The sequence below is a fragment of the Solanum dulcamara genome, chromosome 3 (assembly GCF_947179165.1).
Source record: "Solanum dulcamara chromosome 3, daSolDulc1.2, whole genome shotgun sequence".
NCBI classification, from domain to species: domain Eukaryota; kingdom Viridiplantae; phylum Streptophyta; class Magnoliopsida; order Solanales; family Solanaceae; genus Solanum; species Solanum dulcamara.
In genome coordinates, this window is record NC_077239.1 from 35,547,181 (window position 1) to 35,572,802 (window position 25,622).

At 36.6% G+C, this 25,622-nt stretch overlaps 1 protein-coding gene across 2 annotated transcripts; it reads right to left on the bottom strand.

Annotated features, from left to right (window-relative positions):
* Positions 1 to 812: 812 nt before the first annotated feature.
* On the bottom strand, positions 813 to 19,950 carry LOC129882530 (E3 ubiquitin-protein ligase listerin). Of its 2 annotated transcripts, none has more exons than XM_055956867.1 (16): positions 19,806 to 19,950; positions 19,622 to 19,724; positions 19,295 to 19,357; positions 18,784 to 18,861; positions 13,609 to 13,700; positions 12,947 to 13,049; positions 12,233 to 12,385; positions 11,396 to 12,045; positions 10,807 to 11,278; positions 9,657 to 10,123; positions 5,196 to 5,928; positions 4,181 to 4,745; positions 2,943 to 3,970; positions 2,370 to 2,828; positions 1,625 to 1,855; positions 813 to 1,221 (listed from the first exon to the last, which is right to left on the bottom strand). In XM_055956867.1, the coding sequence occupies exons 1-16, from the start codon at positions 19,859 to 19,861 to the stop codon at positions 994 to 996; spliced, it is 5,481 nt and encodes a 1,826-aa protein (XP_055812842.1). In that variant the 5' UTR covers positions 19,862 to 19,950; the 3' UTR covers positions 813 to 993. The 2 variants fall into 2 exon arrangements, with proteins under 2 accessions (XP_055812842.1, XP_055812841.1); XM_055956866.1 differs by having other exon boundaries at positions 4,181 to 4,889.
* Between the last annotated feature and the right edge of the window lie 5,672 nt (positions 19,951 to 25,622).

Consider the following 25,622-nt stretch of genomic DNA (forward strand, 5'->3'; position numbering starts at 1 on the left):
AGTTAGCGAGTCGAGGCTTGGCCTAGCCCGCCCCACCCTACCTCTATTGTCATCCCTATTGTGGGCTCCATTTCAGTTCAAATTCAAAAGTCGAAAACCTCATAAAGGAAAATATACAGAATCAAGAAATATATGTAAATGGACAACAAACAATATCAACATCCAGGGAGAAGCAGCAAAAATGGCACAAAGACAACGTAACCAAAAGAAAAATTAACCTATAAACACCCCCAATCCCATCTCCCTCTCTCTCTCTCCCCCGATTTCGTGTGCATAAACGAATAAACTTAAACAGGGAAAATCTTTACATCTTTGTTTTTCCACCTAGCACTATTCCGTAACTGCCATTTACAGTAGCAATAAGCAGATTGGTACCATTCTAGCCATATTCAACTGCATGAAACAGGAGAAACATGTCAATTAAGCTTAAAGTTCTTATGACGAAAACCACCATCAAACCATGTTACTTGTCCTCTCTCCAAAGGATGACAATTTTGCAAAAAGTATTGAAAAAGAATTTCAAGAAAAAACTTCACCTTATGAAAATTTTGAATAAGGGGATCACTTAATCATATCATATTTGTATGTGAAGTGATGACATCAGGTATGCTGGAGTTTTTTCTTCTTTTTTTATTTGGTTTTTTAATTAAAACAATATTCTGCTTGTGTGGTCAGGAAGCTTGGTTGGTTTCCTTTATCATTTCATCTGAGAATTGAGATTGTTAGCTGTTCGAGTCAGCAGCTTCTACATACAAATGAGCCAAGATGTCTTTCTAGAAGAAAATCAGCCCGAGAAGAAAATAACGCACAAAAACACAAGGGGGGAAGGGGGAGAGAGAGCGCACTTACAATTAGCTGTAGGAAGAGTATGGCAACCCACAAATGTGGTCATATTCACCAAACTCGGCATGAGAGATGGACAATGAAATCAAGGGCTATCCAAAGGTGAAATTACATTTACTGCACTAAGGCATCACCACTTTGAACGATACATCAAAAAGGAGACTGACACAACGGACAAGTTGACTTGTGAGAAGTAGAAAACCACTTGTACAGGCAGGCTGAATGGAACTTGTGTTTGCAGGTTTTGCAAGCTAACCGTGGGAGGCTATGATTTGAAGTGTGAATGACACTGTAACATATGGGGCACTCCTCCACACCTTCAAATTCCTTGTCAAAATTGCTCTTCCATATGCAAATGGCTTCAGCTAAGGCACCATTCTGCATTGTAGGAAAAACAGGTCATAACTTTGCCCGCAAAGTGTATGCAGGATCATTCAGAATTATCCAAGAGCTGGCAGGTCATTCAAGAAACATAACTTAGACACTAAGCAGTTAAATGACATCAAAGATGGTAAAATACCAATACCAAAAAATTAGGCCATGGAACCTTGGTATATATAAAAGTGAAGGGTGACATTTTAAATTGAAATGGTGTGCCTCAGAAAGAAACATATGCATGATCAAAGATCAGAATATTAAATGTAACAGCTCCGTATGTCAAAGGCAATAAATTCAAATATAGCAGATGGGAGACTGACAGATTGCAGTACTGAGCAGAGACAGAGGAAATGATCAGGGTGGGATGGGAGAATGATGCACAGATCAAGTCAGTGGTAGACACCTGATTACGAAGAAATGACATCATTGACATTAACCACTTTCTCTGCTTAACCTCACTAATGCCAAGGCTCTTGGTACAATCTACATCCACAGGTCGCAGAGGGTAAGATGCCGGAAGACGAATTACTAGGTCCATTCCTGTTTCGTCTTTTGTGTAGGTAGCCACAACTTCACTAGCAGATTTGCTAACGGTGACAGAGAAATTATCATCAGCAAAATTGGCTTTTTTAATCTGCATTTGAATGAAGGTCAGAGAGGCTTTTTATGGTCACAAATAGCATAAGTCTCAGTGAGATAACAAATAAAACTTATGCTGGAAGTAAGATTATAAACATAAGCAAGCATAGGTACTTTATGTTCATCCAGACTGGATTATTTCAACTAAGAGACTAAGATTTTATAGCAGTCAGATTGCCAGTCAAACTTCTACTTGGCTAGCAAACATCAAGGAACTAAAACAAATATATGACCCTACCACATTCAAGATAAAATGATTCAGATTTTCAGGAAAACACCTGGAAATCCCTTTATTTTGGTAACTCAATCTCATTTTTGCTCTAGAGGCTATTCACAATCATCTTAAATCTTTTGTCAATTTGACTAGTAGAGCCCCACACCCACCCCCAACCCCCCCAACCCCTTCCCCCAAAAAAAATGGAAAGAAAAATCAGCAAAATTTTAGTGTTTCATTAATTCATTTCAATAATTGTTCAAGTATCTCAAGTGAGTAGGGATGACATTCGTACCTGAGAGAGTTCATTCATAATCAGAGGGGGGCTACAATATGCTCTAGTGAAAAATTCAATGGCGGATGAAGTAGAACGGTCGCGTATATCGCTAAACCACCCTCGAACATAAGCAGGAAGAACACAAAGCATGAGGCCAAAAATTGCACCAGCAAGTGAAGCAACTTTTTCCGGTCCGACAGGCCAAAGCGATTCCAAGCAAAATAATACAGAATTAGAAGTGATGGCACGGCTTGCAGATTTTGCAGCTTCCGACACTGAAGCTGGAAGTTCCGAATCCTTCTTTTTCAAGCTTGATGGTACACAAAATTCCAAAGGGATATGCTGGAAAAGGCAATCTAACACTGTTGAAGTAGCAAATTCTTGAATGTATTGAACCATCCTCTCCCTCAGGGGTGATGATGATGGTAGTGACACTACATGTGAAAGTAACAAAGACCAAGCTAGAAAGACCTTTATCTGAAAAATTTAAGGATATTTAGCACACAGAAGTGGTTAATTAATGCTTCTCCATTAGCTTTGAAGAAGCAACCCAAAAAAGGGGGGGGGGGGGGGGGAGGCCAAAAATCTAACCCGTTCAAATGCAAGTAAGTCCATTTGAAGAGCATCATATGGTAGTTTTTCCAGCATGCAAGAAACTTCTGCCCTAAGATGAAGACTTTCTTCAGCAGAACCGTCAGTATCCTGCTTTTTGGATGCATCTCCACCAGAGGAACATGTCTTGTCAACAGTGTACAAAGACAAGTCAGACACAGGTTCAGTTGAAAGAATAACATAAGAAGCACATCTTAGGGAAGGAAGTGTCTTGGAAGAAAACAGCATTGCATACAAAGAGCTAACTGGCCCTTTACTTAGGCCCCAGATTTCAACTGATTTTACTGCCTTCTCTCTTGCAGTTGAAGAGGAATCGACAACAAGTGAAGCCACTAAGTCCCAGAACAGAGAATGATCAAGAATAGATGATGCTACGATGGAAGAAGCTTCACTACTATAAGAACTTGCCAAAGTCTGGGTAGCAGCAGTAGAAAAGAACAACCGAAGAACAGCTTCTATAATTCGGTGTTTGGCCATCTCCCATCTGTCAATTTTCAAGGGATTAGAAACATCAACAGGCTCTTTTGCTTTGAGACCACTTATATTGCAAAACGAAAAAAATCCAATTAGAGCATTGCTTGCGAGTTTTATTGGAGTAGAGTCCACTAAAACGGTATTGTTGATCCTCTTCAGCATTACTTCTAAACGTTCACAACTAGAATCATCCGTAATAACATCATTCACATTCTCAGCAACTTCCTCCATCACAACAACTGCTGCTTCAATCCACCACCTAAAACGGTATAGAACGAACTCCCAATCATCCTCACTAAATTCTTCCCAGCAATAAGCAACTGCAACCAGAATCATTTTTGATAACAAAATCTGCACAACCGGCAGCTTGTTTATAACAGATAATGCAGAACTCTTTCTCTGCTTCTGAAATAATTCAAACAGTAACATTCTCTCAGTAGAGCTGACATATCTTTCTGGTCTTAGCCCTTTCCCTCCTTCAATTGGCCGTACAGGATAGCAGGATATAACAAGGTGAAACCAATCTTCCATATCTGAAAATACCAAATTCCATTACACTTACGACCGACAAGTTGCAGATTTTGTGAAATAAGCTTAAGTAGAATGAATTGGAAAAAGAAATCAGATATTAGATGCATAAGCCAACATATATCACTGCCACAACCCAAGGCACTAATTTGACTATTTCCTATGTTGTTCAAATCCTTTAGAAAATTGATACATTGTAGAAAGCAGTAATTTACCTTCACTCGTTTGCCATGCATTCAAGGGTGGAAAAGACTCTGTTTGCTGGAGCCAGTGCATGATAGCTTCTTGCACTTCACAACATTCAGAAGAAGCAGACTGCAAGTTTGCAGTGTCTTGGACAAATGGAACACTCAACGGTCTAATGATTACGTCCAAAACTGAAGGAAGTATCCTCAAACAATTTATATTTATTGTTTCACCAATATGGAGTTTATTCAAAAGCTGATTGAAAAGAAATACTGCCTTGTCTTTTCCCCATACATCATCTTCAAAAAGTCTAGACACTACTGATACAACAGCTCTCAGGAAGGGATCTCCAATATTTTCCATGTTTGTAACAGGAGATAAATTTGAAAGACTCAGTTCTGCAACTCCCCCATGAATAAGTGCACCATCAAGCAAAATGGTGACAATAGAATCTAACAACTCACCCTCAGGCGTATAACATTCACTTTTTAAATATTCACAGAGATAAGGTAAGAAGGAGCACAAGGCATTGCCGCCATTCCATTTCCAAGTGCATAAGATTTCAGCTGCCAGCCAGGCACGGGAATAATGACACTGCGGAGTTGTGGTAGGTTGATTACTATGATCCTCAGTTAAAGATGGAGACACATTAGAAACAGCACCAGCAATGATTTTATGAAACCCTATCTTTGGTATAAGTCTGTCTATCAGAGCAACAAACCTGATGCCTTTTGGGGTCTGCAAAGAGTTTACACAACTATGAGATCTAATGTGAATGCATAATATGATGTAACTCACCTTGGAAAAGCTAAAATGATGCCCCAAAGGCCCAAAATGTTACAAAATTAAATAGTTGAACGAGAAGTCAACAACAATATGTATACTTCCTCCATAAAATAAAGGAAACAAGAATGTGTCAAAACATAAAACCTCACTGTAACTCCCTATTTTCCAACAAGAACATAGCAGTGAATAGAAAAGTAGGTGCACAAGATCATCCCAAAACTGCTCAATATAAATTACTTATACGGGAAGGGCACTCACATCAATTGAAGCATTCTCAGTTCTCACCAAAGCTGCTCCTTTACCGACTTTTATATCTGGTGCAACCCAAGCAGGCCAAGAATCATCCTGGCTTAGAAATCTGTCTAACAGCTTTTGTTCCTCCAACTGATCTTGACAAAGACATTCAAGAAGTTCAAGGACCCAATGACAGCATAAAGATGTGACTTCCGCAGCATCCACATTTTCATCCTGAAGCACAGCACTCCTTACAGTCTGGACCAAGATGCTTTCCAGGATCTTTCGACTATCTATGTTGATACTAAATAGGAACTGGTTACAAATTTTGTGATGGAGAGCATGCACTAGCTCACAAGAAGCGAACCTTGACTTTATTTTTTCTTTGAATTCTTCACCAAGTTCATCATTGAAGACAGTAGCCATGCTGCATTCCCATTTAATTACAAACATTGCAGCTAAGATTCCCGAAAGTAGCTCAACTTCATGATGCAAACATTTCAATGCAGAAAAGCCACCATCAAGCACTTGTAAAGAAAAATTGGCCATCTCATTCACATCCATAGAAGGTTCAAATCCCAGTTCAGTGTTATTGTCTCTGACAAGTATCACCGAACACATGTCCTTGACCCATATGAAGGGAGAATCCATCATGAAAACTGTCAACTTCTTAAGAACCTCCCCAAATACAAGTACTAATGTACTTTGGGACAGAAAGTTTGTTTCATCACCTCCTGCTATGCCACCCAGAACAGCACTGCAACAGAACAACAAAACAACCCAAAATAAAACAATAACAAAAAACAAGGGTTTGAGAGTGTTGTGCTACTAACTGTAGTCTTAAGCAAATGAACAACACCTCGATGCCACTGAAGCCTAGATATTGAGATGGGAAACAAAAACAGACAGGCTATATCCACAGGTTCCAAATTACGGAAGATAACCACTTAGTCATCCTAGGGAATAAAGTCTTTAAACTTAATGAGTGTTATTGTGTCCCATATTGGTTGAAGAAATGGGTTGCTGTCTCCTTATATGATAGTGGACAATCCTCATATAATGAGTTAATTTTTGTGGTCAAGTTAACCCTTGCAGCATCAACACCAGGCTCATCCTATCCTCTATGTATCCTATGTTGGGGCCCATGTTGTTTTAATCATGCTCCAGATATCCAATTCTAGCATGTAGAGTAGGGGTGTTCGTCGGCCAATTTGGTATGGTTTTTTGACTTTTCGGTTTGTGTATTTGGTTTCTTGATATATCAATACCAATACTTACTAAATTCGGCATGGTTTGATTTTTTTTTTATCTTCTCGGTTCGGTAACTTCGATTGTTCGGCTTTGATAGAGAATTATACTTTTTTTGTCTTTAAGAGATACTTAGAGTGCAAGTTTAGTGAGACACCTCAGGAGGTTAGCGCGGAAGTTAGGCTTGGAGACCAGACCATCCAAAAGAAAAGTAGTTTCAAGTACCTTGGGTCTATCATGCAAGGCAGCGAGGAGATTGACGAGGATGTCACACACCGTATTGGGGCAGGGTGGATGAAATGGAGGCTCACTTCCGGTGTGCTATGTGACAAGAGGGTGCCACCACAACTTACGGGCAAGTTCTACAAAGTGGTGGTTAGACCGGCTATGTTATATGGGGCGGAGTGTTGGCCAGTTAAGGTCTCCCACGTTCAAAAGATGAAAATTGCCGAGATGAGAATGTTGAGATGGATGTGTGGGCATACTAGGAGCGACAGAATTAGAAACGAGACTATTCGGGACAAGGTAGGAGTGGCCTCGGTGGAAGACAAGATGCGGGAAATGCGACTGAGATGGTTTGGGCATATGAAGAGGAGAGACCCAGATGCCCAAGTGCGGAGGTGTGAGAGGTTGGCCGTGGATGATTTCAGAAGAGGTAGGGGTAGGCCGAAGAAATATTGGGGAGAGGTGATTAGACAGGACATGACGCAGCTGCAGCTGACCGAGGACATGACCTTAGATAGGAGGGTGAGGAGGACCCACATTAGGGTAGAAGGCTAGTACATAGTCACGGTAGTCTATCATATTAGTAGATGCTTTAGCACACTATAATTTCTTGTTCTCTGATGTCTGCTATTATCTATTACTTTCCGTATTTTCCTTACTTTGATTACTCTATTTTATTTGTAGCGCCCCCGTTATTTGCCTTATCATATCGCTTTGAACTTATTAACATCTTAACTTCTTAGCCTTATCTAACGCCTTTTTATGCTTTATTGAGTCGAGGGTCTCCCGAAAACAGCCGTCCTACCTTGGTAGGAGTAAGGTCTGCGTACAATTTACCCTCCCTAGATCCCACGTTGTGGGATTTCACTGGGTTGTTGTTGTTGTTGTTGTTGTTGTTTGTCTTTAAGAGATAAATCTTGAACAAAACACTCAAGAAAGTGCCTTTTGGAGCTTCCAAGAGAGTTAAGAGGAAAGGTCAACCTAATCATATATGAACTTTGGAACTGGACTACCATCAGTTCTGAAATAAATATAGGAATTGCAAAACAAAACTTACAGTTGAAGTGGTGGTAATGGTCCAAATCGGATTGGATCTTTTACATTGAGGAAAAAGAAAATTAAAGAAAATCCAAAATTTTGATTTTAATTTCTCATTATCACAATATTCCATCTGCAATTCATCAAGCAATGACATGAGAACGACACTATCTATTTCTGGTAAAAGGCAGGTAACACAAAAAAAGGTGGAAAGGTTAAAACAGTGTTGTAGAATGTGTCTGCTTCCTCGCTTAAAGAAAGAAGCGACGTGAGGCAGGGGGTATATTGTTTCACAGGTATGAGGCGCAGCGACATGAAAGAAGCGCTCACTTTAGGGGTAAAAGTGTGAAGCTGTAGGAAGCGTATCCTTTTATCTTCTATGTATAAAAGCGGACCGTTTAAAAAGAAAAAGTACTATTTCTCAAGCGACTTTCTTCTGCGACTGCAACTAGGGTGGCAACTGCTCTGGTTGCGACTTTGTGCTTCTCTTCTTCTTCAAGCTCCAAGTAGGGCCTTTTCTTCTTTTTCTTCTCTTCTCTTCTTCGTTTTTCTCGTTGTTGTTGTGGCTCTTTTTTCATTCTCTTCTTCTCTTAATTTCTCAGCTGTGTGCATCAATGCTTCTTCAGCTTATATTTTCTTTATTTGTTTTCCTTTTTTCTTTTGCTGATTTAATAATTCAAATTTTAAATTATTCTATTCCTTCAACTCAGTAATTTAATTTTATTGAATCTATTTATTTGTCTTCTTCTCTCTTTTTTTTGTCATGTGCTCTACTTTTTTCCTAGGTGCTCTACTATTTCATTTTTTCACTTCATTAATTTGATTGAACTTTTTATATATTCTGCTTCATTTTTTTAGTATTAATTTTATTGAATTTTGTTATCTATTTGTCCTTTTCTCTGTGTTTTTCCTTGTGTTGTAAGACTTATTTTGATCTTTCTAAAAAAAGAACCTGCTTTAGTTCAATGAAGCGAGCACTTTGCTTCACGCTCTAAGCAAAGTGGGGCCTTGTTGCTTTTTGCCACTTCACGCTCTCAAAAACACTGGGTTAAAAGAATCTAAGGATTAAGTACGTACAATTTTAGGCCTTTTAATCTTAGTGTTATAATCTAAAATATGTGTATTGTATAAGTTAGCATGTATTTCGATACGTTCTTGGTACTCGGCATTTTTTCCTAAATACCGTATACCAAATTTTTTAAAAACTTCAAACCAAATAGCATATCAAAATCTGAATTTTTGGGTTTCGATTGGATATGCACACCCCCTAATACAGAGGGTGTTAGAGTATGGGTTGTTGTATCCTTATATAATGTTGGCCAATGTTCATCACATGCGTTACTTTTTTGAGTTATCTTTTGGGAATTGAGTTAGGGCAAAGATTTATCTTCTTATCAAGGAGCCCAAAGATTTGATGTGTAGCATAAAATTTAGCTTAGAATATTCTGATGCCAATTATTAACTCAAGCTTTTACTTGCCGTATAGCACATTGAGATGTTCATTATACAATGTTGAGAAAGGAGACAATTACCAAGATTTTAAAGCAAAAGATAATAACTCTAGTTCCAATAATACAAACAACAACATACCAAGTGGAGTCTGGGAGGGTAGAGTGTTCACAGACCTTACCCCTAACTCAAAGGTAGAGAGGTTGTTTCCGATAAGACCCTTGGCTCAAGGAAAAATAGTCCAGAAGAAGTAACGGAAGAGCACTAAACGACAGATAGTAAAAAAGGGTAGATAGTAGATAGTAACAGAAGAGTACTACAACAGAATGAAATGGTAGACCAAATAATAGTTCAAATGATTTTTAAAATATTACAGTGATGGAAATGACACCCACAACATAACTTATTAGATATCAAAGTTAAAAATGGGAAAATGCAACCACTTTATCGCCAGATAATCACTATCTAGTAAAATGTTAGAGCAAGAGATGAGTGAAGAAATTATTTCAGGTATTTTTCACATACCGCATATATGAAACATTGGAAGTTCCAAAAGGTGGAAAAGCTCGAACAACAGAAATGGCAGCAAAATCCAAAAGATGATGATGCCAGTGGACTGCATGGGGAACTTGTGTAGTGCTTCTATTGCTAATTTTTATTGTTGCTTTTTCAATGAGCATAGCCAATAGAGGAAGGCAATCAGAGTTCACAGTCCCATCCGCAGATTTCAGTTCTTCCAAATTTGTTGCATGCATAATGATGCTAGCCCACTGTTCTGCTAAGCATTCATCATCAAGTAACGAAAGCAAGAGATCTAGCCGTATGCTAGTAGTGGAACTGTTAGCCTGCAAGCACCATGGGATAAAGGTTTCCTTGAAGACATGCAAGAATTGTCTTCCTTCGGGTTCAATGCAAAAGATCTCTTGAATTATCTTCCGTGGACTAAATACAGAGACAGCAGCCACCATAAATCTCACTGCATTAGGGGAATCCTAGAATTGACAACCGCTATGAGAATGAAAGTGAAGCTGAAAACATTTGATAAAAGCCACAGTAATTCTCACTGCAGGAATTCTAAAATCCTTTTTATACTGAAGAATGGATTCCTAGATAACACAGCAACTCATGTGAGAGAATCTAAGTGAAACTGAAAGATATTGGTAAAAGAATCATCAAAGCAACTTTTGCTAGGCCAGGTGTGAAAATATTTTATTTACCTATTCCCGGAGGAGCAAATACAAATGCATACATATCACTGACCAGGCAGGAATATGGTGAAAACCACAAAAGAATCAATTGTGGATAAGATGAGTTTGGATTTGGGCTTAACATTATTCATGGAACTCAGTAGTGAAACATAAACAAGCCAAATATATGCAGCTACAGAAATCTTGGGTCTTTCCTTGAAAGCAATTAATTCCCAAAACATAGTGTTCTAAAAAGAAGGCTAAGCTATGAATATTCACTAAAATAAGTGGCAGCAATTTTTCGTCTTCAAAGTTTAAAAATAAAGAGAGAGAAAAGTAGTGTTAGATAGAGACCATCTTGTCAAACATATCCAAATTTCCTTTTTCCCTCTCACTCTGTCCTCCTCTGTTTTAGGGGTTTAGAGCCCAAACTAATTTCTACTCACAAAATTACGACCAGGAGAATGCATTACCAAGGAATAACTTACAAGTGTTTTAATCAAGGGGAATGACTTCGACAATGTTGGTCCCACCAAATAAACTAGAGGCCAAGTTTCACCTTTCCTTACTGCCTGTTGATTCACTACTGACAAGAACTCAGTCACCCCATCGTCATTCTCTACAGAACTGTCTGTTTGTTGAAATACACCAAGGCAGGTCTCTTGAAATGTTGAACAGAATTGCAAAAGCAAATCAGGTTCCAGAGAAAAGATATCTGAAAGGATTTCAACAATGCATTTCCTAAGATCTTGCACGTAAACCTCTGGAACTTTGACATTAAGTTGTCTTGATCCTTGATGAGAAGGTTGAATACCATCCGAAGAAAAATCCATAGATGAAAAGACCCTCTCCTGGTTCTTTGAGCTGACAGAGAGTAGGTATTCATGCCACAGCAACTTTATGAGAATCTGATCTGTAAGTGTCTGCTGAAATCTGTAGGAATCTGCTGCATCGGAATACCTGAAAGAAGGAATACATATCTGAGCATAGAAACTAAAATTAACAATTCTCACCATAACTATACAAAGCTGATGGGACCACAGAAGTTGAAAGGGAAAAGTTCGGTGGACTCTTCACCTATCAGTGTTTTTCAGGCTAAATAGAAAACATTCTTTCATTGCTTTAAAAAGTGCAAGACGGTCTAGATGTGATGAATAACTCAAGCTTCTTCCTGCCCACAGATTCTGGAAAACTTCAAGAAGAAACTTCTGTGCTTCAACTGCTTGTGCAGGTACAACATTCAAAAATAATAAGAGAGCAGGATATGATACTTGCTGCGATCCAAAACAGCCGTTCCGAAGAAAATGCCAGAATCTACTTAAAGCAGATTTTTTAATCTTCAAGATACTCCAACTCTCTGGAAACTTTCGGGAAAATAGTAAGATCACATCCCACATTGATGAATGGCATGAGGGATCCATTTCCCGGAAAGCTCCAAGTATTGCATCCGCAAGATGCATAATGTCTGTTTCCTTGATAGCATGAGGAATATTTTTTATGAGACTTCTCATGACTGAATATGTGGCTGAGCGAATAGCGGAGCTCTGAGATTTCAGAAATTCCAGAAATAACTTATGAGCAGATAACAAGTTCTCAGCACATGAAATAGCTACGACCTTAGCTTTAGAAGCACGCTTTGACTCAGCTGCCGAAACAGGCTGTTCAGATTGTGCGCTGACCACAACATCAAGAAGGGTGGCTAACGCCAGTAATGATGAAGAAACTACCTGGGATCAATTAGAGTACGAGAGAAAATAAATCAGGACCAATATGGAGTGGAAAAGAAAAAAAGATTGTAAGAATCAAATGTGAGAAGCAGCAAAAAGTCTAAATCTTTTGACAAGTAAGCAGTTTTCTCCATCTGTCAGCACCAGGGAGATATTCAGGTATCTGCTAAATGTTAACGGATATTACCTCCTTGTGCACCTCTTCCAGTTCATCTGATGCCACATTCTTTTCTGACATGCTCTGGGGAGTAAGCTTTAGATTTTCCTCAATGTACCTGAATATCTCTGATGTGTATAAAATCAAGACATCTAGTCTCTTATCTTGTGCTGGAAAAGCAGCCTGATAACATTTAGATATGGCAGTAAGACTGTGATGAAGGCTGAAACAGCTGAAAGTTTTGCTTTATTTTGGTGTATCTTAACAGACAAATAAGTCAAGAAGTTCATCAACTAAACAGAGAGAATATGGGAGAACTAATAGCATCTCCTTGATCATTCAGATCATGGAGATTGATTATAAATTCCACAGTTTACATAAAATGCCGTTGGATTCCAAAGGTGTAGATCACAACACCAATCCATTCAGAAAAAGATTCAAATGGTGCATATGAACAGAGTATGTACTCTACATATCTGTTTTTTATGCCCTGATGAGCAAAGCGGAGCTGGTCAAACATAAACCAAGTCTAACCAATACAAAGTTATTATGAAGAGAATGTTACATGTAATTCATTTATAATTTCACTTCAACACACTGATACACTTGCACATTGATCTTCAATTTCATTTTGGTGTATAGTACAATTAGAAGAAGCTTATTTGATCTTCATGTTGCATGTGAGGAAACCATGCAATTAGGTAGTAATTTACAGTTAGGTTACTTTCTGAGAAACACATGAACCTGAAATGATCTTTTTGCAGCTTGGGAAACTTCATAGGCAGAATCAAACTGGGAAAACCACCATGGTCCCATCAAAGACTTCAAATATGGAGCAACATCTCTTCTGCAAAAAGAGGAAAAGGAAAACACCACGAAAATCACCTAAAGCAAAGGACGGGAAGCAACCAAATATTTGTAAGCTGTAGATGGTATGATATGTGACAAAAGATTGTAAAAGATACTCTATCCATTTCAAACTAAATGGACTGATTTGACTTGGACAGTTAAAGTATGCTAGAGGTTGGAACAAAAGAAAAATTACAAATTATGAATCAAGTTTCAACTAATGGAGAAGAAAGAACTATTACTAACATAGGTACCATTTGCACCACCCAATCACCACATGATTTTGGAATTAATTTTAATAAAATGCAAGTGTTTGTCAACACATTGCTTAACTATTAACACTATAACTGCCAGAAGGTGCAATCTAATCTATAGAAGCTAACAAGCAGCTCAAAAACTATCCAGTTTTCATCAAAATAAAGAAAAAAGAGGATAAATTAAGAAACTGTAGACAAGTCACCATAGTTAATTTACTCTAAAGTTAAGACTTTTGTCCATGTAGCAGAACAAAGAAACTAACTATAGCTAGTTCTGATATATATAAGATAAGTACATACCCAACAACGTCAACAAGGTTTGTCATGGTGTCATGAGTTGTTCGTCGAACCTCTCTGTTGTAATCCAGTAGCAGCTTCTTGTATTCAAATGCCTAATAGGAAGAATGGGAGAGTAAGGGCCACTTAAGTGACTCATAACTAGCAATCAAGCCCTCCAAACAATAAAAAATCTAGTAAAACACTCCATAGTTTCAACAATCCAACCTTCAAATGGATGCACCTAATCGCACATGGACTCATCTCTTTCAGAGCAGCACTATATATGAGTGAGCATATGTCTTTTGATAATCTCTATACAAGTGCTCATATTTACAAATTCAAGTTGTATTCATCTGAAATAGAAATTTAAAATGATTTTTGAATCTGAATAGAAATTTAAAATGATTTTTGAACTTAATTGATTTGATTCTTTATTCACACTTGAAAAACTTTTGTATACAAAATGTAGAGAATCTACATCATAACATGATTATCTACAAAATAGACTCAATCATCTAGGAATTTCAAGGGTGCACCAAAAAGCAATCAAAGGCAAACGGCTATCTCTCAAATGTATAAAATCATTTTCAATCCTCAAATGCTCTTCTATTGTTCTCCCTCCATACGACCCACATAAGAGCTAGCGAGCAACCCCCCATGGCCTTTCTCTTCTATGCAATACATCTCTGACAATACATGACATCACCCAATGCCTACCAAAGCAATTCAAGACCACCCTCCCCAAACCCGACACTATCTTATAATGCAACGAAAGATGATCACCTCTTCGCCCAAATACTTGCACATATAACACCAACTAACATAAGTAATATTCTCTTCGTCAAATTCTTAGCCGTCAAAATCACTCCCCACGTTACCATTCATGCAAAAAAAAAAACACCTTCTTCCTTGGAACCCAAACCAGTAAGTGCAACAACTTCGGGTAAAATGATTTAACTGAGAATGTTATCACTCCTCGGCACCCATCTCCTTGAATCCTCATTAGAGGGAAATATGATATGCTTGTATGTTACCTCCAGCAAACTTTGAAACTCCCTCAACTCCCAATCTTGTAGATTTCTCCTAAACCCAAGATTGTGGATTCCTACTTGTTCAAAAGAGGCGTGAAATTTGTGGGAGGAGGCTTGTGAATAGGTTCAATGTTTCCTCTTCTCTTATTCTATTGTTGAATGAGTTCTCATATGATAATGTTCTAGAATATAAATATTGTTGTGTAGAGGAATGTGAAAATCCTTCAAGTCTTGGTAATTACTGATTACAAGCTTAAAAAGGTGTCTGCTACAAGTGATGAGGAGGTACATGACTATTATGACATTAGTGCTCAAATACTCTTTGTTGAACCTATCCATGATCCCTTGCGTGAGAATTTGAGCAATTACTTAGAATTCAATAACTTAACAACAACAGCATACCCAGTGTAATCCCATAAGTGAGTTTTCGGGAGGGTGGTGTGTACCAGCCTTCCCCTACCTTAGAATTCAATGAGTGTAAGGATATTAAGAGATGATTCCAATAATGAGCTCACATTTAGTGGAGGAGGTTCTATTTTGGTATGTACGAATTCTTATATCAGTCTAGAGAACTCCAGTGATTATGTGAATAACTTTTATGTAGAATTTGTGGAAAGTGTAATTGAGAATGTTTGGCTATCATACAGTTTTCAATTTGATGCATGTGTTAGGAATCTTGTGTCATCTTTTCCATACCCATTGAAAGGAATAACTTGGAAGCGTGTATCATTCCCTAAAGCATCTAGACGAGATTTTTGTTGTGCTTACATAAGTAGAAAGATTTTCTATTAGGATGATGATGTCCACATGCTTTGTAAGGGTGTATGTATCCATACTAAGCTTAATTGGGTTAAGTGGACACATGATTACTGTCTTGTTTTGTTCCTGCCATCGTTGCTTTTGATTAATGGATGTTTACTAATGCATCTCTTCTTAATTTTGAGATGTTTATATCCGAGAACGAATCATTTTCAAGAAAGGCAATGACAGCATCAATAGTGGCATACTTCCATTAAAGGACTTGGATGAAACTCTAGAAGCTGAAAAGATCAAGATAAGGTTGATGAGCTTTAATGAGAGATCAAGAAGGTGCTCATCATGGAAGAAGAGCCCAAGAATTGTGGCAACGAGTGAACTAAGTGCTACACATATTTCATGGTCCAAAAAGAAGCCCAAAAAAAGGAAGATTGGGCCCACATGGAGCCCAAAAGAGCTGATTCAGCTCAAAATGGGCTGAGAATCACACCCAAGAAGGATTGCAATTCATGCCCATAGTGGCTGCATGTATGCCTAAAAAGGGGTTGCAGGCATGAGCTGCTGGGAATATCCATACAGCCAATTACAACATCTCCTTAGCAACTCCAAAAGCTTCATATATTGATCTATATTATCAATGAAACAACTTTTACACCAACAAAACAAATTGTGTAAACACTCGTTTTTAATTCTAGAAATATGGTTTCTTTGCACATCAAAATAATCTTTATCGCTTTCTAGCCAGGTAGTCCAGAAAATACACAAAGGTATAGTTCTCCCGATTTGCTTCAAAGTTTTATGTGTTCTCTAGTGCTACCAACTCTCCAATAATTCCTTCACAATCTAAGGCATGATCCAAGAGACCCGCAAATACTGAAGAAAAATCCCCAACATTGTGTAGCAATTCTGCAATGCATAAGAAGGTGACTCACTGTCTCCAACTTTCTTCACATAAGTAGCATCTATTACTTGGTGCAAAATCCTTTTTCTGAAGACTATCCTGAGTAAGGCAAGCTCCCTGTGCTACAATCCAACCAAAATAAGCTACCTTCATAGGAGCTTTAGTTCTCCAAATCCCTTTACATAGCCAACTAGTATCCCAAAATCCAGTTTGCTTCATTAGTAGACTGACATTTTTTTACCGAAAAAGTTCCATCTTTACTAGCTATCCATATTAGTGAATCCCTCTTACTCTAATCAATGTGGGTATAATCTAGTTGAAGGAGCAACAGACAAAAGTCTTCAATTTCCCAATCATTCAAATTTCTTCTAAAGTACATGTGACATCCAATGTTAGAATAAAAATCAGCCACAACTCCATCTTTGTTATTGCAACAACTGAAAAAGAAGAGGAAATCTTTGTTTCAGGAACTCATCACTAGTCTATAAGTCAATCCAAAATCTAATTTTTGCTCCATTCCCCACCTCCAATTTGGTGAATTGTTGAAACTCAACCCATAATTTACAAATCCCTTTCCATACACCCCCCTCTAGTGTATAAAATATTTGAAGGGGGATTCCAACCTTGTCTGCAACCATAGATTGCTTCAATTATTTTAATCCAGACTATTCTTACGTTCCTGCTAATTCTCCAAAACCACTTAAACAACATGCTTTTATTGTGCAATCTCATGTTTCTAACTTCCAATCCACCCCCTTCCTTTCCTCTAGTGACCATTTGCCATCTAACTAAGTGAAACTTTTGGTTGCAACTATTTCCTTTCCATAAGAACTTATTCCTCATAAAGGTCATCTTTTTTTCAACTGCATCAGGCATAGGAAATAATGACATTAGATAGCAAGGCATACTATCTAAAATATTGTTAATCAATGTGAGTTTTCCCCCAAGTGACAAATATTGCTTCTTCCCGGGAGCCAATTTGCTATCCAAAACTCCTTGCTAAATATTCTGGTCAGTCCTTCTCACTCTCAGTGGAAATCCAAGGAAAATTATAGGGAATTTTCCCACCTGACACTCCAAAATGTTTGCTATGTCTCCTATACAGTCATCAACATTTATACTACGATTGGCATCATGTTCCTCCTCAGCATAGTGAGTGTCACTCAACTCTCATGATCTATCTTCAGTTTCACCACGATTTTCCCCATCATTAGTCGCTATGCGAGAGTACTCATGCATTTGGTTCGCCTCTATTTCAGCCACAAGAGGGTTGAATTGATTTTGCAGCTTCACATTAGACAAGTGGGGTGTAGAGAATTTTTAATACATGGGTCTATCTAGATGGGCTTGTAAACAGATTCAGTCCTCTTATTATTTCTCGGGCCCGCGAAAATTGGCTCTCTCTTCTGCTAGAAATTAAAATTAGGTTGCTCAAAATTTCAATGTATACAGGAGTGGATTTTTTTTCCTTTTTAACATTATTATTATAATATTATTTGAGAGTTTCTCTTCTTTACTTTTGTGTGTTGGCAACTTGGGATTTATCTAACAACCTTAAAAAAAACGATTCTTCTAAGAGGTAAGACTAATTCTTGAGCTTGATATATTTGGTTCTTATCTTATTTGATTAGTTGAAGAAGGTAATTAGTCTTATGCTAATTGAATGTGCTAATAAAACTGATCAGCCCTAATCCACTAATTAAATCTATTACAATCAATTAGGGTTCTTAGCAATTATGTTTGAGATTTGGGGACTTATTTCTCAAATTTCGTCTATCTTATTTTTCTAGTGCTCAATCTTTGTACTTTTTGCTTCAGCATTATTTTCTTATTTTTCTTTCAGGTAATCCATTTCTTATTAAGAAGTAATAAGCTTCACCTTGCTCAATCGAAATTCACACTTCATGCCTAAAGATTGATGGCACTAGAAGCCATATTATGCTTTCAAAGAACCTTGTAGCCAAACTGTCATGGAAATTGGGTGCAGAAGACAATGTCTCGTTGCTAATAAATATGATGTGGATAAAGAAAGGTCATAATTATTGGTGTTGCGAAATGGAGTATGAAGGGGTGGTCAGAATTTTTTAAAGCAAGCAGTTAAAGGCGAGGAGAGAAAATTATGGAAGTGACGTAGATTATGAGATAATGAGATTGATCAAATAAGTTCTAGTTGTCCTAACCTATTAGATATAGCCATATTACAGGACCAAAAAAGGATGAATTCTTCAAAATTTTGGAAGGACTCAAAGCTAAATCTTACCACATTGAAATTTAACATTCGATCATTCAGTTTAGAAGTTAAAATTTATGAGTTGCTGAAAAGTTGCAGGGAAAAAGCATGAACCCAAATATCGCAATCTTATACCATAGGCAATGTTCTTTAAAAGAAGCACCAAATGTTTATCCACTAACCGCAAAATCTGTAACATAAGATATAGCATGCCTAATAGCCTAGACATTTTCCTATTTGGGTATTGACTAGCATCAAGGAAAGAGAAGTGAGCATACCCATTGTGGGATTATCGGTATTATCTCCTTTGCAGTCTTTTGTTGGAATAATTGAGATAGTGATGCCAATGCTTTTAGCTGTTAGAAAAAGAAGACTTTAAATGAGCTTTCTCAAATATGAAAAATAGAGCATTGCCAAACTACATATAAGTCTGACGATGAAACAAAAATCAGATGACCAATGAATATGAATTTTAGCACATACACGGATACAGAAGTTCACATCACTCAAAACTAGACATAAGGGGCAAAAAGAGGATGTACAGAGCCATGACCACATATATATTAGTGCCACATGGGAACTTCAGCATATACTAAAATGAACAGGCAAATAAATAAAGATGGAGCGGAAGAAGCATTAATATACACAACTGTGATACTTAAAACCACCTCTTTCTACTTGCTGCTTATGTAGTTATTCCTAATTCACATCTCTCAAGGAACCAATATTCTCCTAACTGAACATGATATCCATTCTAACAATAATATGAAACTTGTCATATGAACTTACTTTAGTAGTAGGGTCCTTTCTGGCAAGCCTCTTCAAGTGTTGTGCCACTTCACTGTCAATATCCTGCAAAAAAAAAAAAGAATATCTTCACAATAGGGAGTGGAAATAACATAACAAATCTCAACTTTTTTCTATTAAAGAAATTAATTAGGTCAACCTTGGCATTAGTATAATTAGCATCAGTCAATTAGGACACTTTGAATTTTGTAAAAGAAAAAACATAAACTAGTACCCATGGATGTAATTCAAACTTCTAACACATAATTTTCAAGGACAGGACAAATTTATGGTTCCAGATGAATAAAAAGTTATAGTAAATAGTAGTACAAAGAAAGGGGGAGAATCTTCAGTTGATTCAACACGGGAACAACCCATATAGCCTCCAAATCCGACAGTCGTAGAACCTTGGGGCAGTAAAGAAGCAGCAAGACTGCAATACCAATATGACAAAAATATTACAAAAAAAACACAAAGAAAACTGCAAGAAAGAATGAAAAACAAGAAAGTAGACCTGCTGCTAGAGGGACGAGACTTGCTTCTAGCTCCATCTCCTTTCGGTCTCCCCATTATTCTGCTTCTGCCTTATTTGAGAATCATACGCTAGTTAATTGATTCCAGGTGACAACGCCGATTACAGAGCGACGACGGACTGCGCTTTGTGCTCCCTTATTTTGTATACTACAATTATATGTATGTACCCGTTTGCCACATTTACTGTTTTGCCCCTTCCCAATTTCAATCATAAAGTTATTCCTTTTCCCATCTCCTTTTATTTATTTAATTAAGGCGGAATGACATTGAAGACCTTATATTTGACTTCATTTGTTACATAGATTCTTTTACTCACGTTTTTGTCAATTGAACCCTCAAATTCACTGAAACACAGTATTTTAAACACTTTTTGAACCACTCTGTGGTGCGTGACTTACAAACGAGCACACGTAAATTTCCAAGTCATTTAAAAATTTTGAATAAGAAATGACGTGTTAAAACGTTTTAATTTCCTTTCTCTTTCAAACCCTTTCATTTTCCTTTCCTTTCTTTTCAATCAGATCATCTAACTCCTCTATAGTTCCAATCTTTCATATTGAGCACCATTATTTTTTCCGATTTTCAGAACTTTTTAGCTCGCATTTCACTCTGTAGTTGTAAGTTTGTCAACTTATATTCTTTATTTTTTTGTTTTGAAGTTGTTCTTGGTGTTTGATTTTGGATTTTGCAGTATTTTAGAGTTTAGATACCTAACAGAGGTTATTGTGTGATTTTTTGGAGGAGCTTGCTTTGTTACATGCATAATATCAGCATAATACCAATTTGTAGAGGTGTTATATTTCAATGGCATTTGTTGTGAATATGTTGTAATTCTAGGGTTTTTTCATAAATCATCTTAACATTCTAGTGAATAAAGTCTTCTTTTTTATATAAATTTCGTTGGATTTTGTTCTTGTTAGTGATCCAGTTGGATTATATCAAAATTATTATAGGGCTTTTTGGTTCCTTTTGTAAACAATTACTTAAAAATTAGGGCTTTTTATTGTATTCCGTAAAGAATTAGTCAAAATTAATTATGTGAAAATATTCTTGTGACTTTGCAGGCAGGATAATAATATGGCTTCAACAATTGTAACACTTCAAGTGAATTATGCAGGTTGTTTTTTATCAGATCCTGAACTCAGGTATGCTAATGAAATTTGTGATCTTGAAAAAATAGAAATAAATGTGGATGACCTTCATATCATGTTTTTTCAAAAATTAGCTAGAGAATTGAGAATAGAAAAAATTGAAATATTTGGGTGAAAAGTTAACAAAAGAGGTGGTTATTACATGTTAAATAATGATAAGGATGTTTTAAGATTTATTAACAACTTTAAGGATGGGGACTTTGTTGATTTTTATGTGGTACATCAAATTAATACCTCTTTAGTTGTTGAAGATGTAAATAAGGTGCAACTGGCCCAAGTGTTAACTCCCAAAAAAGGTCAGCCTCTCCCCCCCTTCTCACCTACTGTTATAAATGGTATGGCTGATGTGTCTTCCCCTTAACCACTTGATGAAAATGATAGGGCTGATGTGTCTTCCCCTCAACCATCTAATGAAAATATTGATGAAAATATAAATGAAGAGCAACAGTCTAGGGTAGACAAAGAAAAAAATAAAAAGACTACTGAAGACTTAAATAAAGGTGAAGGTGAAGGTGAAGGTGAAGGTAATGACTTTTCTTCCTACCATCTTCAAACTTCTGATGAATCTGATGTACATGTAGATGATGAATAATCTGATTCTAAGTCACTGTTTGATGTTGATGAGAACATAGATGATTTAAGTAACTTGGATGAGGAGTTTTTTGAATCTAGAAAGTCAAACATTCAAGAAAAACTTAGTGAAAAAAAGACTGCTAGAGTAAATGTAGAAGAAATACCCTCTGGTCCTATAGGTATAGATGCTGGTTTTGAAGATATTAATAAGAATAAGAGGGAAAGATATGAAAGAAAATTAGGTGGGGATGACCTGTATTTTGATAGCTCAGATCCTAATAGTAAAATTAGTGAAGATGAAGAAGAGCCTATTGAATCTGATGAGGTTGTAGATCTGCCAGCTAGGAATGCAAGTACCAAGGTCTATTTTGATTCAACTATCAAATTTTTTTTATTTCAATTGTATATGATTTTTGTGAATAATATTTTATTTAGGAAAGCACTACAAACTTACTCTATTCAAAAGAGTGTAAACTTTAAATTGAAGCCTAATGAAAAGAAAAAAATCAGGGCAAAGTGTAAGAAGAGTTGTCATTGACATATTCTTGAAAGTCTTGAGGGCAACACTGAAAATTTTATTGTGAAGACATATTTTCCCGCCCATAAGTGTTGCAAAAGAACAAGAAACAAGCTATGTACTCCAAAGTGGATTAGTAAGACTTACAAAGACAGAATCATGAGTGAGCCTAGCATCAAACTCCATCAAATTCAAGATTTGATAAAAAAAGAAATATAGACTATATGTTAGCAAAATAAGTTGTAGAAGGGCAAAAATAAAAGTTCTAAATGATCATATAGGTGATTTCAAAGAGGAATTTGGTAGATCGTATGATTATGCTTAGGAGTTGAAGTCTACTAATCCTGAAACTACTATAGCTGTTAGGACATCCAAAAATATAATTCCTGAAAAAGAGTTATTTATGGGCATTTATATTTCTCTTGGAGCACTAAAAATGGATGGAAGGAGAGTGTAGAAGGATAATTGGTTTTGATGGTGCATTTCTAAAAGGTGTATGTAAAGGTGAAATATTGTCTTGTATTTCCAAGAATGGAAATAATCAAATGTACCCTGTAGCATGGGCAGTAGTTTATAAAGAACCCAAGGATACATGGTCTTGATTTATGAAATGCATCAAGTATGATCTGGAGCTAACACAAACTGAAGGTGAAGGACTCACTGTTATGTCTAATACGCAGAAAGTATGTTACATTAATTTATACTTCTTTTTTATTTTGCTGCAGTTGCTATGTTACACTAATTTTTCAATTTTTTATAGGGTCTTCTCGTAGCACTTACTGATTTATTGTCAAATGCTAAATATAGATGGTGTACTAGATATATTTGGGCCAACTGAAAGAAGGAATGGAGGGGTGAAGAAAGGAGAAAAAATTGATAGGTTGTCAAGGCTCCATTTGAAGTTCATTTACAAGAAAAACTTGATGAAATGAGTATGTTGGGAGAAGGTATTGTGGAAGCTTTGTTAAAGTACAACAAAGAGGCATGGTGTAGGGCATTATTCAAGAAACATAGCAAGTGTGACATAGTTGAGAATAATATGTGTGAGACATTCAATACTTTTATATTGGCAGCTAGAATCAAATCAATCATTACTATGTTAGAAGAAATTAGAGTCAAAGTCATGAAAAAAATGATTCAAATGAGAGAGTTTTCTGAAAAATGGGTAATTGAGGTGTCACCTATGGCTATGGAAGTTCTTAGAGAAAATGTTGAATATGCAACCATTTGTAAGGTTAAATTTAATAGAGATACTGGCTATGAGATTCAGGATCCACCTTATAAACATGTTGTTAATCTAAAAAATAAGGTGTGCAGTTGTAGGTCATGGCAACTGAAGGGAATTCCTTCTGCACATGCAATTACTGTAATGCATTACAAGAATTTGAATGTTGAGTCTTTTGTTGATCACTGGTACAAGAAGGAGACATATCTGAAAGCCTATAATAAGTTCATTTAACCTATGACAAACATGAAGATATGGCCAAAGAGCACAAAATCAATCATTGAGCCACGTGAAATCACTGTTATGCCAAGAAGACCAAGAAGAAATAGGAGAAAAGACTAGATGAGCCTAGTAAAAAGAAGTTTGGAAAGGCTACAAGAAAAGGGAGAAAAATGAAATGTTCTTTGTGTAAGAATTTTGGACAAAACAAGAAAGGATGTTCAATTGATGTAAGTTTTTCTTTCAATTCTTCAACATTACTAATGAAATTTATGTTGTCAATGCTTCTATATTTAGCCTGGAATATTGTGTATGCAGAAAAACAGATTCAGAACTGAAACTTCAACTACGGAAACTGCTATTGTAACTATTGAAATGTCCACCACTACTTCAGTAGCTGTTGGAAGTGCAACAACTACATGTGCTGCAAATGTTTTTGTGAATATTGAAAGTGTTTCTCAACCAACAAGTCAATTCAACAGTCAACTACTGGTACTGGTGGCTTAAAGAGGAAGACTAGCACAGTTAAAAGAGGTGGTGCAAATTTTGGATATAAGAGGCTAAGAACATCTAGTTTTGGTGTGCTATTTGGAGAAAATGGTAGTGTGATTCAAAGGGTAAATATAATCATTTAAGGACTTTTATTTGATACTATAAAATCGTCAATCTTTAACTAATAGTATTATTACTTTTTATCAGTCTGAAACTGTTGATAGAGTGTTACATAGTCCTACATTGAAGAGTTCAGTGCCTATCAATATTGATCTTGGATACAAACCTAATGGACTAAGGTGGAATGGTAGAGCTGCAGTTACTCAAACACAACTACAAGAAGAAAGTTACAAAAAAGTCAACTCTTCTACAAGCACTCATGCCACTACAAGCACTCAGTCCAGAACAACTCATACCACCCCAGCAACTCAGTCCACACTAAGCACTCAAGACACATAGTTTTTCAAAGTAGAGACTTATGTTTTGTCTAGCTTAATTCTCAATAGTTTTGTGGTGTAGAATACTTTCCAACTATTAACTTATATTTTGTGGTTTAGCTTGATTCCATCTGTTGTGTTAACTTGCTATGACAAACAAGTTATTTTTGTTTTATCAATTTGTGGGGAAGATAACAGTAGTACTTATAAGCCTTAAACTGAATATTTTTATTACATTATATTTCATCATCATAGTATTCACATAAATAAATCATCACACCATCTTAAATACAAAACACAAAAACCAAATAACAACAGTCACAATAACACTGATATCAATACTAATGCTCGATCTCCATTGTCTTCCATACCTTTCATGTCTTCCTTTCCTTCCCTGCCTTTCTTGCCTTCCATGCCTTCCATGATCAGTATTTTTTGAGGGGTTATTCATGTAGTATGGTCAAAATAGGAGCCGAAGTGAGACGATCCTTCAATATTTGAAAACTCTTCTCACATTCATCCGACTATTGAAATTTTTCCTTTTTGTGTCAACTTAGTTAAAGGCGAAGAAATAGACGAAAATCCTTCAACGAACCTTCTATAGTATCCGGCTAAGCCCAAAAAGCTTCTAATGTCCGAATGAGATAATGGTCTAGGCCGATTCTTACCCGCTTTCATTTTCTTTGGATCTATTTTAATTCCATCACCGGACACCACATGGCCAAGAAATGCAACTTTCCTTAGACAAAACTTACACTTGCTAAATTTAGCAAATAATTGCTTTTCTCTCAATGTTTGCAACATAATCCTCAAGTGACCACTACAAATATGTCCAAGTATGGCTTGAAAATATGATTCATCAAATCCATGAATATAGCAGGAGCATTAGTCAAGCCAAACGACATTATTATAAATTCAAAATGATCATATCTTGTCTGAAAAGCTATTTTGGGAATATCACACTCCCTTACCTGCAATTGATGATAATCGGAACGGAGGTCAATCTTAGAAAAGTAGCTTGCTCCTTGTAATTAATCAAACAAGTCATCTATCATTAGAATTGGATATTATTCTTTATGGTGACCTTATTCAATTACTGGTAGTCTATATACATTCGAAGTGACCCATCTTTCTTCCTAACAAATAACATGGGAGCACCCCATTGTGAAATGCTCAGTCTTAT